Raw genomic sequence first — 14,226 nt, 5'->3', positions numbered from 1 at the left:
ATCGTGTATTGGGAGATCATTGGCTTTGATCGTGTATTGGGAGATCACATCGTCACTGTGATTTGCAGATGTAATAGCTGAAGCTGAGGCTTATGTAGGCACCGAGACTTATTTTGAAAAGGGTAGACGGAAAGAAAAGTTAACTTGGACTTACTTGGAAGGTAAGTCCAAGTTCAGGTGTGAAGTTGTCTGGCCGAATCCCCTCGGGGACTGGCGGGACTGTCAGAGGTTCAGATACACAGTAGGCTCCTGGCAAGGTCGCCAACCAAGGGCTGGGTCCAAGTCAAACCCACCCAGGGCTTGGAGTTTCCAAAATAAGGAAGTGGCATGACTCAGAACTAAGTCTGCTGGATTTTCCCCCCCCTCCTTTGACAGTGTTTTAGGCAGAAAATCTTGTTTTGCAAACTGGAGTTTCTCTTGGAAAGTGGCATTTGGCGGGAGGGGTGTGGATATGTCCCTCTTGTAGGCGGCCTGTGCTTCTTCATGAAGGGAACAGAAAACTTCAGGGCGGGGGGGGGGGAGGGGGGGGGGGGGGTTTGGGGGGGGGGCGAGGAGGGGGTGGGGGACGCTGGTTTCCCGAGGGAGCAGCTGTGACATTCCCAGGATGCAGATGGGTGACAGTGTGGTGACTGCAGGTGCTAGAAAGACTCCTCCTGCCCCCAGGTTATCAGAACTCACCCCTGGCGGGGGCGGGGGGGGGGAGGTTGGCTACTGGTACAGGTTCGAAGACCCCAGAGGTGAGAGCTGCCTACAGCAGGGACCCTGAGCGGGTGGCAGCGTGCGGAGGGACAGAACAGGGACGAGGCCTTTCTGGGGGCCAGTGTACGTGAGCTGAGGAGGGTGAGTCACTGCTCCCGTGAGAACAGTTCGTCCCAGGCCCCCAGACAGCGTATGGGAAGCTCCCCACCGAGCGTAGCCAGGACGGCCAGAGTGGGCTGGCCAAGCCTCCACACGCCACCACGCAGAGAAGCCCCTCTCACTGGCACCTCTGCGGCCACCCCCTGCTCCTTCGCCTCATTCTGCGCTCCACGTCTGTGACTCAGACCTCCTGGCTTGACTTCCTGTCTTGGTCAATTTCACTTACTAGTTCCCGCCTCTTGACACTTCAGAACGAAACTCCTTCCTTAGGAATTAGGAGTGAGGTCAGGGAATCCAGACCACAGGGGATGTTGGCAGAATCTGCCGTCTGGGGCACCTGCACAGAGTGTGTGTGGACGTGCCCCTGGTGTGAGAGGCGGGCACTCCCTGACGTGTCTTCTGGGGAGGGGAGGGTCCAGGACCCCCCCGGGGGATAAACTGCTCAGCTCCCTCCTCTCTTTGGAGCTCCTAATTGGGAGCCCCAGAGAGGTAGCGGAGATGCCTGGGGGGGATGCCCAGAGGGCTCCCAAACCCAGATACCCAGGGTGTCTGGAGTTTTGTCCATTTGCCTAATGCCTCCTGCACGCCTAGCAGTTGTGGGTGCAGAGACACGGCTGTCCACGACCAGTGGAGCCAAGGAGCTAATTTCAGGGAGTGATAAGTGCTCTGGAGATAACAAAACCCCATGATGGCAGGGTGGCTGGGAGGACGACTGTGGAGAGTGGTCAGGGAAGGCTTCTCTTGAGGAGGTATCACTTGAAGCTGAGAACTGAAGGAAGACAGAAGGAGAGCTGTGAAAAAGCCATGCAGGCAGCAGGGACAGTGTGCAAATGTCCTGGGGCACATCCAAGGGCTGGGCAGAAAAGGTTCCAGTGGCTGGAGCGAGGGGAGAGGTAGGAAGCAGGCTGGACAGCGGGGCAGGACTGGCTCTGCAGAGCCTCATGCACCACGCTGAGGCCTTTGGATTTTATTCCAAGAGCTTTGGGTCATCATTGGAAGATTTGAAGCAGAGGAGTGACACGACTGGATTGGCATCCTTAAAAGCCGTCTTGGGCCTCCCTTGCAGAGAACGGATCATGGGACTCAGGCAGGACGTCCGGGATCCCTGATGTGGTTGGGATCTGTTGCCTGCCCTGGAGGGTGTGCCCCAGGGCCCGGGGCGAGGGCTGGGGGGCAAAGCAGGGGTATCAGGGTGCTTCAGAGACCTGTGGCCTGTCGTTCCTTGGGTTTCTTGGGCAGGATGGAAAGGCTGAGGGCTGAAGGGACAAGCAGGTCAGTGACCCCGGAGTTGGAGAAATCGGTCGTGACCTGGATCTCGCTCCAAAGTTCAACTCAGTTAACTTTCAACCTCCTGGGAGCTGCCTGGGGCATCCATAGCAGGTGTTTGTATGGGGCGCGGGCTGACCCAGTCGTCACGGATATCTCAGAGAGGGAAGAAAGAGGCCGCCGTAGTCCCAAGACCCCCGGGGAGCAGAGACCCCTCTGACGGGCTCCAAACCCTTCCCCCCATCCTCAGGGGCTGGAGGTCTCATTTGCACTTGGAAGAGTCCCCTCAAATTCTAAGCTTCCTCCTAGAATGCTAGGCTAGCCCTGCCCGCCCACTGCCTCCTTCCAGCCCATCCAGACCTCCAGAGCCCCCCACGGAGGGCCTGGCCACCATGGCAGCATCAGGCTGGGAGGGGGGCAGACCACAGGTGGAAGCAGCGCAGGGGAATGACAGCGGAAGAAGCTGTTTGCTCCCGGCTGCCGGGGTGGAGAAGCTCTGTTTTTCTGAACCCTCATCTGTTCTTACCGCTGCTGACGCCGCCACCGCCACGGATGGGGAGAGAGGGAGGGGGAAGCCAGTGCCAAGTTGGCCCGCCCCTTCCGAACCTGGGCTTCTGCCACACTCCCCCGCCCCTCCCGCGAGCCTCCGTCTGGAGGTCACATTCAGCCCTGACGCGTCTCGCTGGGTCAGGCAGCAGGAAGATCGGACGAGCCCTGGCGCGTAGCGAGGCTGCCGGGCGCTGCTGCCCGAGAGGCTCTGGGGTCTTTGGATTCTGCCCCGCGGGGGCGTCGGGGGTCCGGGGGCTGAGCGCCCGCGCTGGGCACATTGGTGCCCAGAGGAGCCGCTGACACTGTGCTCCCTGGTGACGCCTGGCACAGCCGACACCTTCCCGCCGCCCGCCCGCATCGGCGAAGGGCACCTCGCACACCGCAGCTTGGGGCGGGGGGGGGGGGGGCGGGGACGGCTCAGGGGTGGCAGCGCCGGAGGAGCCCTGGGCCACCACGGCGCGCAGCACGGAGCCGCTTCCCCGCCCTCCTCGGAGCCAGCCTCCGCCTGCCGCCCTCCCACCGCCCGGCCCCTCCCTCCTCCCTCCCTCCCTCGCGCCGTTGGACGAGAAGGATGTGAGGCCGAGCTGAGCCGCCAGCAGACGCCAGCCAGAAGCCTTGCGGAGCCGGCACCAGGGCCGCCCAGCCTCCCGCCTCCCAGCCCGCTGCTCCCAGCTCCGATCCCTGGAGCATCCTCCAAGCCGTATGTTTCCGGAAAACTTGGCGGAGGGGGAGACGCAGATGAGAGGATGTGAGTGAGTGGCTCCGGGGAGGGGACTGGGATGGGGGGGGGGGACTTTGGGCCACGGTGACAGGGACCCCAGGGGAGACAGGGACCCCAGGGTGGCGGACTCGGGAGTTCTATACCCCCCCCCCCCACTTTCTCCTGGTGCCCCTTCCCCTGCCTCTCAGGCTGTCGGGCTGGGGCTCTCCTGGAAGGAGGTCTGTGCTTGGGGCGAATCTTGGGGGTCTTGGTTGGCGCTTGCTCAGAGGTGCTCTCTCCAGGTAGAGGGGTGTCGGCGGGAGGGTGGGAGGGGACTTTCAGCTGGGTCTGGTCCATGTGGTCTCCGAGGCATGGCGGGGTCTAAAGTGCATCTCCCTGTGCCTGGCACCCTCAGTCTGGGGTTCCCGGGACCAGAACCAGAACCAGAAGGAAGCTCGTGCCCGTCCACTCCCACCCCAGGGACCCTAGCCAGCAATGCTAGGACATTCACCCCAGCCCTTCACACAGCAGCTAAAGAAACTGAGGCCCAGAGAGCAGAGGGGATGGTGGAGACCACACAGCACGTTCTTGGCAGGGCTTCTGGACAGCTCAGTCCAGCACTCCTTCGAGAGCAGCTTTCGGGAAGGGCCGGGTGACCCCTCCACCCAGGCTCCTGCTTCTGCCACCAGTGGAGTTAAGTAGGACCCCAACCCCCCAGCCAGCTCCAAGCGCCCTCCTTATTTATGTGTTGAGTCTGTAAATGTCAACCTCGCTGAGGTTCGTACACCGCCCCCCCCCCCCCGCCCCCCCCCTGGGCGCCCCTCCCCCCCCCCCCCCCCCCCCACCCCACATACCTACCCCTCAGAAGGCCCAGATGGGAGACCCGCCCTCTCCCTGCCGGGGTTCCGGCCCAGCGTGTTTGCCTGGGCTCTCTTGGCCCCGGCTGCGGAAATATAAATAAACGCGTCCCCGTCGTCCTCCGCCAGGTCCTGTGGAAGCGGCAGCTGGTGCGGGCTCAGGCGGAGGGAAAGGTCAGGGCGCTGGGTTACACTTGATCCCACGCCCCAGCCCTCCCCTCCGTGCCTGTCCTTGAGGAACCCTGAGGAGCTGCCCTGGGGCCATGTGGCCCCGTGGCCTCCGCAGGGGAGCAGGTGGCCTGTCAGTCTAGCACCCCACCCCCCAGGGCCCAGAGGCTCCAGAGCAGACAACCTGGGTCCCACGTCCACTCGGCCCCTTGGCCCACCCCATAAGCTTGTGAGTTCCTCTGATCCCTGGAGCCTCGGTTTCCCCCATCCTGCGGATGGGAAAACAGCCGTGGCCTCAACAGCAGGGAGAAGAGGGAACCAAGTCTTTGCAGGGCTCTGCAAACTCCGGGTTGCTCGGCCGTGTGACCTGGTGGTTTGTTGGTGGTGTTTTCGCTGCCGTTGTATTTCTGTGCGAGCCTTGTAGGTAGCAAGCCGCCAGCACATGTTTGAATGAATGGATGGATGGATGGATGGATGGATGAATGAATGAAAGAAAATACCGCCACACAGACTGTCCGCCCCTTACGCTCCCGCGCCCCTGAGAAACACCCGTCGTAGCCCTCCCCGCTTGCAGCTTGATTTGATTCAAGGAAAACAGCCTCAAACTTCTTCATGGGAAATCTTTCGCTAGTCCTTATGAGTCTAGCTCTGGGGCTCAGAGGCCGCTGTGTTCCCAGCACCGTGACTCAGGCTTCACGCCTGCTGCCCTCTGGGGGCCCAGTCCTGCCCCGCAGTCCCCGGAGGCCGGAGCCTCCCATCTGCCCCTCCTGCAGCCGTCAGGAAGGGGGCAGGCCCTACCTGCTCGGGCTGACCTGGCTACACAAGGCGCGCTGCCTGGAGATGCAAGGCATAAAAACGCAGAGGCGCTGGCCTGTGCGAGGCGTGTGCTGGGAGCGCTGCGGGCAGACGGGCTGAGACTCGGGGCTGGCTTCCAGGGGAGCTGGGGGAATGATGTTTCTGCAGAGCCTGGTGTCTATGGCATTGAGAACGGAAGAGGGCTTGGAGGTGCAGCTCTGGCCTGAGTTTGTGGGGATGGAGGGAACTTTCTCTGCCCTAGGTGAATTTGGGATGGGGTCTACCAATTCCTGCGCGTTTCTCCCCACATCAGGAATCTGTGAGGCTGTGTGAGAAGCTCATGGAGATGGGAGGGTTGTGATTTGGGGGGGCAAGTCCACTCCCAGACCCTGAACCACGCCTGGTGGGCCCCGAGTCCAGGGTGGGCCTTTAGGCGTCCACGGGGAGCTCTGGGTCCTGGGTGTGCCTCAGTTAACCTGGGCGCGGAGGATCCTGGGCCAGCTCACCCCAAGCCGGACTCCACCCTCCCAGCCCTGCTCACACGTTCCTTCCTTTCTCTGGCCTGGTGCGGCCGGAAAACAGCCCGTCTCCCGAGGCCTCGTCTGCAGCTGCGAGCGAGTGTCAGTGCCGGGTCAAGACAGCCAGGGGAGGAGGAGAGGTGGGGCCCCGGGCGGGGTCTGCGCCCCAGACCTCAGCCCTCAGCCCCCGAAACCCTTGACAGTGGCCTCAGCAGGGGTACACCCAGGGCTGCACCCACCTGCCCTTCCAGTTCCTAGAGCCCAGGCCGTCCCATGCAGCCCGGGGAGCCCAGGCCTCCCACACCCTTCTGGTGTCCCCCACCCCAGCCATCTCTTTCCGGAAACCTTGGACCTGTGCAGTGAGCCTGAGCCCCGGGATCAGGGCTGCTTTCGCCCAGGGCTCTGTCTGCCCTCCAGGCTGTGGGTACGGGCCCCCGCTGCCTGTCCAGCCCTCTGCCGCCCCTCACCTGCCGCCCTCCCCCACACAGGTCTCCTGGAACACGGCCGGAACTGGTCGGCCATCGCCCGGATGGTGGGCTCCAAGACGGTGTCCCAGTGTAAGAACTTCTACTTCAACTACAAGAAGAGGCAGAACCTGGATGAGATCCTGCAGCAGCACAAGCTGAAGATGGTGAGTCTCCCCACTCCCACCCCGCCACTGCCCTGTGCATCCCAGCCAGACCTGCGGGCCAGACCTGCGGGCCAGACCTGCAGCCCGGGAGCCCTGGGCGGGGAGGGGTCTGACGCCAGCTCTCTTGCCCAGGTCTCAGCCCCTCGAGGTTCCCGCTCCGTGGTCCCCCGGAAATGCTGCAGGGGTGGATCCCTGCCGTAAGCATCCCTCCTGGGTACTGCGATGCGCAGGCCCACCTCTGCCTCCCCACCTCCACCCCCCAGCACTCCTCGGTCAGACACCTCTGAGGGCCCGTAGTGCCTCTGAGGGCTCAGGGCAGGGAGGAAGGAGCTCGGTGGGCCAGGCACTGACTCCCCAGGGACTCAGGGCTGTCAGCGCATTGGAATGAAGACCCCGAGGCAGAGGAGCCCTAAGTCAGCATCTCCCACACTCCATTTGAACTCACAGTCTTAGGGCCACCCCGGGGGAGGAGTGGACAGGTCAGGCAGCAGCCGGCCCAGCCCTGGCCTCCAGGGGATTGAGAAGAGGCACGGACCTTCCCTCCTCCAGGAGCACAGACGGGGCAGGCTCGCCTCACTGAGCCCGTAAATGGTCTCCACGGAGAGGCCGCTTCCTCCGCAGCTGTTACTGGGAAGCGAGGGCCATTTGGGGGTGGCTTGTTTTTTTTCTTTTCCTTTCCTTTCCTTTCCCTTTCCTTTTCTCTCCCTCCCCCCCTCCCTCCCTCCCTTCCTTCTTTTCTTCCTCCCCCCCTCCCCCCCCTCCTTCCCTCCTTCCTTCTCTCTCTTTTTCTCTCTCTCTCCCTCCCTCCCTCCATCCCCCTCCCTTCCCCCTTTTGGGCACACTTGTGACATGCCAAGCATTGTCACCATTTCAGATCTGGGGAAACTGAGGCTCAGCCAGGCTCGTAAACAGCTGGCTTGGGCTTTGCACCCACAACTACATGACCTGCGGACGCATGCTTTTAATCGGCGGGCTGCATATTTCCCTGTAGCTATGAAGGTACAAGAGGGGGACGCACAGCTCTCCACCCTCCCCGTTCCCCCTGATTGGGCTGCTTGTGCTGGGTTTAAAGTATGTGCACCCTGTCCTGGGAGGCTGAGTTGCTCCACCATGGAGCCCGCCTTGGTCCAGAGAGGACGAGCAGGCTGCCGAGGTCACACGGCATGGCAGGCGGGCCAGGGGCAGAATCACCCTCTCTGAACGCTCCTTGAGCACTGTGCAGAATTTAGGGGCACCCCTCCCCAGCTCCCCACCCCCACCCCAAGCATCCTAGGCCAGAGGGGGACGCTGTGCCATGGCCCTGTGGTCAGGGCTGAGGCTGGCCGTCAGGTTTCCTTCAGCCAGGCCCCTGCCTGTGCCCGTTCCCCGTGGTGTCTGGTTAGGCTGTGCCTCCTGCCCCTTCCCCACCTGCTGTGCAGTTGGTTCCCGGTGCTCCCTGAGCTTCAGGCAGGGCCCCCTGAAACACAGGGAGCCCTGCTTTTTTCTAGAGCTTTCAGGACTCTGGTTTCGGCAGGGTGGAAGGCTCAGTGAGGGCCAAGGCCAAGGAGCGCCTGTCCGTAACACTTGCTGAGATCCCGCAGCGCAGATAGGATCCAGCTCTGTGATGGTGGTGCTGGCCGTGGTGGTGGTTGGATGGGGGCGGGATGTCGGCCTCTACACAGCAACTCAGGATTAACTGGGCTGGGAGTGCGGCCCTGAGCATCGCCCCAGGGACAGAGGGATCTTCCTGCTTCATCCCTTTCTCCCTCTGACCTGTCCTCCCTGCCTCTCCCCTCCCCCCATTCCCTGCTCAGCCCAGCCCAGCCCAGCCGGTGCCCACACACCAGCCCGCTTCGCCCAGGCTGTTGGGTTACAGGTATCTCCTCTCACAGCCTACTGGCCCCCACCTCACTTTCCAGGTTTCCTTGGGGCACGGCCCTGCTGCGCCCCTGGGGGCCCCAAAACTTGAGAGGGTGGGTTGGGGAAACAGAGATTCCAGCCAGGTGGATGGTGCAGCTTGGGCTCCAGGGCGAAAGTGGGGTCAAGCGCCAGCTTCGTGACTTGGCACCTGTGTGACCTCGGGCAGCGGCTGTACCCCGTGAGCCTCAGTTTCCTCATCTGTAAAGTGGGAGAATGATAGCCTTTACCCCGAGAACTCGGGTGAAGAGCGAATGAGTTACCACATGTAAAGGACGGAGTGCCTGCCAGAGGGGGGCGCTCCATGGGGGTTAGCTGCTCTAACTACTGGTAGTAGTATCAGTATCATCATTATTTTATTTTAAAGCCACTGACCCCATTCTTCTCAGGGGCATTCAAGGTGCTCTCTTGAATAACGTGTGCAGAAACAGCCAGGGTGGGGACTGTGGGCCCAAGACACCCAGGTTCAAATCCAGATTCTGCCACTTCCTAGCTGTGTGACCTTGGGCAAGTGGCTTGTCCTCTCTGTGCCTCAGTTTCCCCACTTCTGAAATGGGGATAATTCCCACCTCAAAGAGCTGTTGTGGGAATGATTCGAGTGAACGGGTGTGAAGTGCTTAGAACTGGGCCTGGCACATCGCGAGAGAGAGCCGTAGTGGCATCATTGGTAGCAGAGGTGGTGACATCAGTAATGATGTGCCCATGGCCGCCAGACGCCTGGCGGCTTGGGTGCCGTGTCTCCCTTGGTTGTTAACTGGGTGTAGAGCATGTCTGCTCCTGGATTGCCTGAGCGATTGATTAGTCGATGGATTGATTCATTCACTCACTCATTCAAAGAGGCAGCCGAGCACGACGGTATGGAGTAGGGCTCTGGGCTAGAGGGTTCACACCCCAGCTCTGTGGCCTCCTGACTGTTGCCCGCAGGTTCGTGGCCTCACCACTCAGCCTCAGCTGCCTCCTCTGTAAAAGGAGGTGAGACCCAGACCCACTCATAGGGTTGCTGTGAGCAGCAGAGGCTTTCGTATTTGTAAAGGGCCAGCCCCGGCCCTCGGTCCGCGCTCGATAAGTGTTGGGCGTTATCCTCATCACACACTCAGCAAGCCTTTATTGAGCACCTACTATATGCCAGGGAAGCAATGGCAGGTGCCCCGGGTATACGTGTGGGTGGGATTTCCTGCTGGGCAGAGGAGCTGGGTCTTTCTTTAATGGACAGTGGGAGCCATTGAAGGTTTGTGAGCTGAGGGGCAACCCAGCATGGGCCGGGCTCGGGGTGGATTGTGCTGGTCTGAGTGAAGTGTAGCCAAAGCTGATAGAGACGGTCGCCCTCCTTGTCCCCAGACTCTGAACATGCCGGTGGCTGGGCAGCATCGCTGGTGGGCCGGGGAGGAGGCGTGAACAGCAGGGGGACCCCGAGGCCCAGGTTGGGCCCCTCCCCCAGACCCCTGAGGTCGCCACCATTGGCCCCGTCCTCAGGTGAAGATGCTGAGGACAGGAGGGAGACACCGCAGAGGGGGTTTGAACCCAAGTCTGTGGGAGCCCCTGGCTTCCCTTCCTGGACCCATACCTGTATTACTGGACGTGGCTCCCACAGAACTCAGCAGAGGCTAGTCCTGCTGGGAAGCAGGGGACCAGAAGGTGGGGGCCGGTGGGCCGTGTTCTGAGGCCAGCAAACAGGGGAGCCTTGCTTGTCACTTGTGGACGAGAAAGGGCTGTCAGGGAGAGTGGGACGGGTTCTCGTTCCCTGCTGACAGCGAACGAGCGGACTTAGGTTGAAGGCTGCGGAGAAAGCTCAGTGAGGGATGGGGGGCCCATCAGCCCGGGTCCGTCAGTCCTTACAGTGGCCACCCATGGTGCCTGGGTGAGTTCCCTGTCACTGGAGAATGCAAGCAGTCCTCACAAGATGCTGTCCCACACCCTCCAGACCCTGGGAGGGAGACAGGTCCTGGTGATTCCTGCTGGCCGGGCCCCGTCTGGAGCTCAGGAAGACACGTCACCCTCGGCCAGTGGAGGAAGCAGTGGGGGAGGCAGAGGGTCAGCGGGTGTCCCCTCCTGCCTTGCACCAGGCCTGGCCCGAGCGTGGCTACGGGCGACGTCAGCAGGAAGCAGGATCGGGCGGGCAGGCGGAGCGCGTCCCAGCGTTATGTAACATTTGGCACCAGTGACTTCTCCAAGGTTTTCCCTCCCCCTCCTAATGACCGAAGGTTACCCTTTTCTCCCATCTGTGAATCCAGGCTCTCGGGCTCAGCTTCCATGTTTCTCTGTCTCTGTCCATCTCAGCCCAGGCCCCGCCTTGCCTTGTTTTCCTCTGTTGCCTCTTCCGTCTGAGGCTGCACAGGCCTGCAGAGAGAGATGGTCAGACAGGGAGGTACTTGAATCTGACCTGCATTGAAGTCTGGGCTTCTTGACCCACGAGCTGTGTGATCTTGGGCAAGTGTCTCTGCCTCTCTGGGCCAGCGTCTTTGTCTATCAGGTTCATGCATCTAAATTAGTAGTTACAGAGTGTCTCTTCTGTGCCAGGCGCTGTTCCAGGTGTCCTGGGAATACAGCTGAGAACAGACAAAGATGCCTGCCCTTGAGTTAATTCTAGTTCTAGAGACAAATTAACTCACAGATAATTTCAGATTGTGGTCTGAAGATAGATGAGGGATAGTAGTAGAAAGTGATTGATGGGGAACGAGATTAGCTGATTTTGACAGGGTAATCAGGGAAGACCTCCCTGAGGAGGTGATGTATGAGCAAAGCCCTGATGGAGGTGGGTACGTGAGTCATGTGGGTGTCTGGGAGAAGGCTGTCCAGCCAGAGAAGTGACGAGTGCAAAGGCCCTGTGGCCAGGGCATTGTAAGCCCATTTGCACAAGAAGGGCAGTGTGTCTGTAACAGACCAAGGAGGGTGAGCGAGTTAGAGAGCTGGGCGGGGTTCAGATCTAGATCGCACTGGACTGTACGGAGTGGGGAAGACTTGGGTTTTATATCAAGAGGTTCCGGGAGCGTCTGGAGAGTTCGAGGTAGGGAGTGGCATGCTCTGATTCGCAGAGTAGACGTGCAGATCCAGTAAATTAATAAGTAAAGAATGCTTGGCCCGTAGTAGGTGCTTAACAGACATCAGCTGTAACTACCAATACGACTATCGCCAGCATCTCCTGTTCCATACACATGCCCCAATCTTGAGGTTCGGGGCCACGTGTGGAAGGGTTTGGTATGACTCCTGGGACACTAAGTCCCAGCCTCTGAGACCCAGAGCCGGGGGGATTCTGGTGTTGACATCATACTCACCCCACTTGGCCTGAGGTGGCCTGGGCTGCTGGCTCAGAGAGACCTCAGGTTCCCAGCAGGACGTGCATCCCAGCCAGGCCCATAGGAGCCCCCGTTCCCTGCGAGGCTCCGAGCATCCCCCCACCCCCCGGGCAGCCAGTCGCCTGCCTCACCCAGCTCCAGCACTCAAGTGAGTCCCTGTCTGCTAAAAATAGATTGGGGAAGAAGGGGGATCCCTCAGCTGCACCCACAAACCCACAGGCCACACAACTTTCTCATGCCCCTGCGAGCTCCAGCCGGGGGCCCGCCGGGAGAAGCTCGGGGTTTGGGACCGGGGTGCGCCAGCCCCCAGAGGCAGGCGGATGGTGGAGCTGGGCGTTCCCACAGTGGTCCCGTGGACATTCGGCAGGGTGGGGCTGTGGTCCTGGCCGAGTGCTGGTGACGGAAACCGTGACTAACGGGCAAACAGACATTTCCCTCTTCCTCCCCGAATTCTGAGCAGCTGCACCCCGAGGTCCCCCGTTTGCTCAGGAAGAAGGCAGGACAGGAAGTGATCCCACCCCCCAGGCAGGGGCTGGGGCTTGGGGACCCCTGAGGCTTGCGCCCAGCCCTGCGTGGTGAGGGGGCCAGGCTGGGCAGGGCCGGCTGGCGCCTGGAGGTGATGGCGCATCTGCCCGAGGGCGGGCTGTGCTGTGTACGGTGATGGTGGCTTTCTCCTGGGGGCCGGGGAATTGGCGGAGGGGAGGTGCGTTAGTTTCCTATTTCCTGTAACAAGGCACCACAGACTGGCACAGGAACATATCCTCTTGCAATCCTGGAGGCTAAGAGTCTGAAATCAAGGTGTCGGCAGGGCTACGCTCCTTCCGAAGGCTCCAGGGGAGGCTCCTGCCCTGCGCTCCCAGCTTCTGGGGGTGGCCTGCAATCCTTGACGTTCCTTGGCTTGGGGATGCATCCCTCCCCTGGGTGCCTCTGTGTCCAAATTTCCCTCTTCTTCTAGGGACACCAGTCATTTTGGATTTAGGGTCCACCCTAATCTAATATGAACTCATCCTAATTACATCTGCAAAGAGCTCATTTCTAAGAAAGGTCACATCCTGAGGTTCGGGTGGACGTGAACTCTGGGAGGAACCGAGTCAGCCCAGTGTGAGGGGCTTCACTGGGAGCTGCTGGCATGTCTGGGAGTGTTTAGGTTCCATCTCCTTCCTCAGGGACCCCAAAGGGCTCAGGCTGCGACCCCTCCCGTCACACCAGCTCTACTGGGGCGGGTCTCCTCTTAGGGACCAGTCCACTCCCCTGGGAGCCCCTGGTCACCTCGGACCCCCCGCACACTCTGCCTCCACATATACCCCGACTCTGCCGACCGTGTGTTCAAGCCCTGGACGCAGCCCATTCAGTCACTCAGTAAGTCAATCAACACTTTCTGGCTGGCTCAGCATGGGGCTAAAGAGACACCCTTCTGGAACCCCCAGCCCAGTGCGGTGCAAAGACGGGAGCTGTCAAGGAGGAGTGATGATGAGCTGGGGGTGGGTGCCTGGCCCCATGCGTGGGGAGCAGGGCTTCTGGGGACTGGGGGAGGCGTGGAGGGAAGTGAAGGGCTGCTCAGCGAAGGCCTTCTTTCTGTTCCTTGAACCACCCAGCTGGTTCCACCTCTGGGCCTCTGTACTTGCAGTTCCTTCCACCTGGACCACTCATCCAGAGCCTTGCCTGGCCAGCTTCTTCTCACGACTCAGACCTCAGCTCAGATGTCACCTCCTCCGAGAAGCCTTTTCCTTGCCCCGCCCTTGCATTCTCACTCCACCCTGTCTGTCCCTCTCAGCAGCCATGCCCCCACCTCTGAGTCGTCTTTTTAATTGATGTGTTGATTGCTCATCTCCCCGACTAGGTGGCCTGTGGGGCAGGGACCCCGTCTCCTCATTCGTCGTGTATTCTCAGCCCCTGGGGCAGTACCTGGCACACAAGAGGTGCCCTGTAAAGACTGGTGGGGTGAAATGACATGCTGCCCAAGCTAGCCTGTCCCCCGGGGCTCAGCTGGGGACAGATGAGGCTGCAAGGAAAAGCTTCATTCATTCATTCTCTCCAGTGTACTGACCGTGCCTGGCAGTGTGTCCTCCAGAGGGTGTGGTCACTGCTCTGGCTAGGACAGCTGGCAGGGCTGGAGCGATCATGGGGGGCTTCCAGGCAGAGGCAGTCCTTCCTCATCTGTTCCGGAAGGATGTCTGGGCAGCCTATAGGCCAGGTTGCGCCCCAGGTGTATCTGGGGCATGATGGAAGAATGAAGCTCTGGGTAAAAATAACCACTGGCATGTCTGGCCGTGCAGTGGGGCACGAGGGGGGAAGGGCACCCTCAAGACCACGTGGAGGGATCACTGTCCCTTGCAGCTGTGGCAGGCCTCCGGCACCAGGAGTCCCCGGGCTGACAGCCCAGGCCCTTGCCCTGGCCCTGACCAACTGCTACCCCTGTGCCCTAGGAGAAGGAGAGGAACGCGCGGAGGAAGAAGAAGAAAGCACCAGCTGCTGCCAGCGAGGAGGTGGCCTTCCCGCCCGTGGTGGAGGATGAGGAGATGGAGGCGTCAGGCGTGAGCGGGAACGAGGAGGAGATGGCGGAGGAGGCAGAAGGTGAGGGTGGGTGGTGGGAGCTGACCTCTCCCAGAAATGCCTGGGTGCTACCGAGAAGGAGCCTGGACTGCCCCAAGAGGAGAGCATGATGGTGGTGATGATGGTGATGGTGATGGTGGTG

At 61.0% G+C, this 14,226-nt stretch overlaps 1 protein-coding gene across 32 annotated transcripts in view; it reads left to right on the top strand.

Moving 5' to 3' along the window:
* The window catches only part of NCOR2 (nuclear receptor corepressor 2), a 223,482-nt gene that overhangs the window by 160,602 nt on the left and 48,654 nt on the right, over positions 1-14,226 (top strand). For all 32 annotated transcript variants that reach the window (XM_029221371.1, XM_029221524.1, XM_029221462.1 and 29 more), the window contains 2 exons: positions 6,200-6,342; positions 13,958-14,105. In XM_029221371.1, the coding sequence (XP_029077204.1) occupies positions 6,200-6,342; positions 13,958-14,105 (291 nt within the window). The remainder of the gene's footprint in view (positions 1-6,199; positions 6,343-13,957; positions 14,106-14,226) is intronic.

Source organism: Monodon monoceros, unplaced genomic scaffold, assembly GCF_005190385.1.
Source record: "Monodon monoceros isolate NGI ecotype Baffin Bay Population unplaced genomic scaffold, NGI_Narwhal_1 Super_Scaffold_1, whole genome shotgun sequence".
In the NCBI taxonomy this organism is placed as follows: domain Eukaryota; kingdom Metazoa; phylum Chordata; class Mammalia; order Artiodactyla; family Monodontidae; genus Monodon; species Monodon monoceros.
Note: the sequence above shows the minus strand (reverse complement) of the source record. Positions and strands in the feature narration are given on the sequence as shown.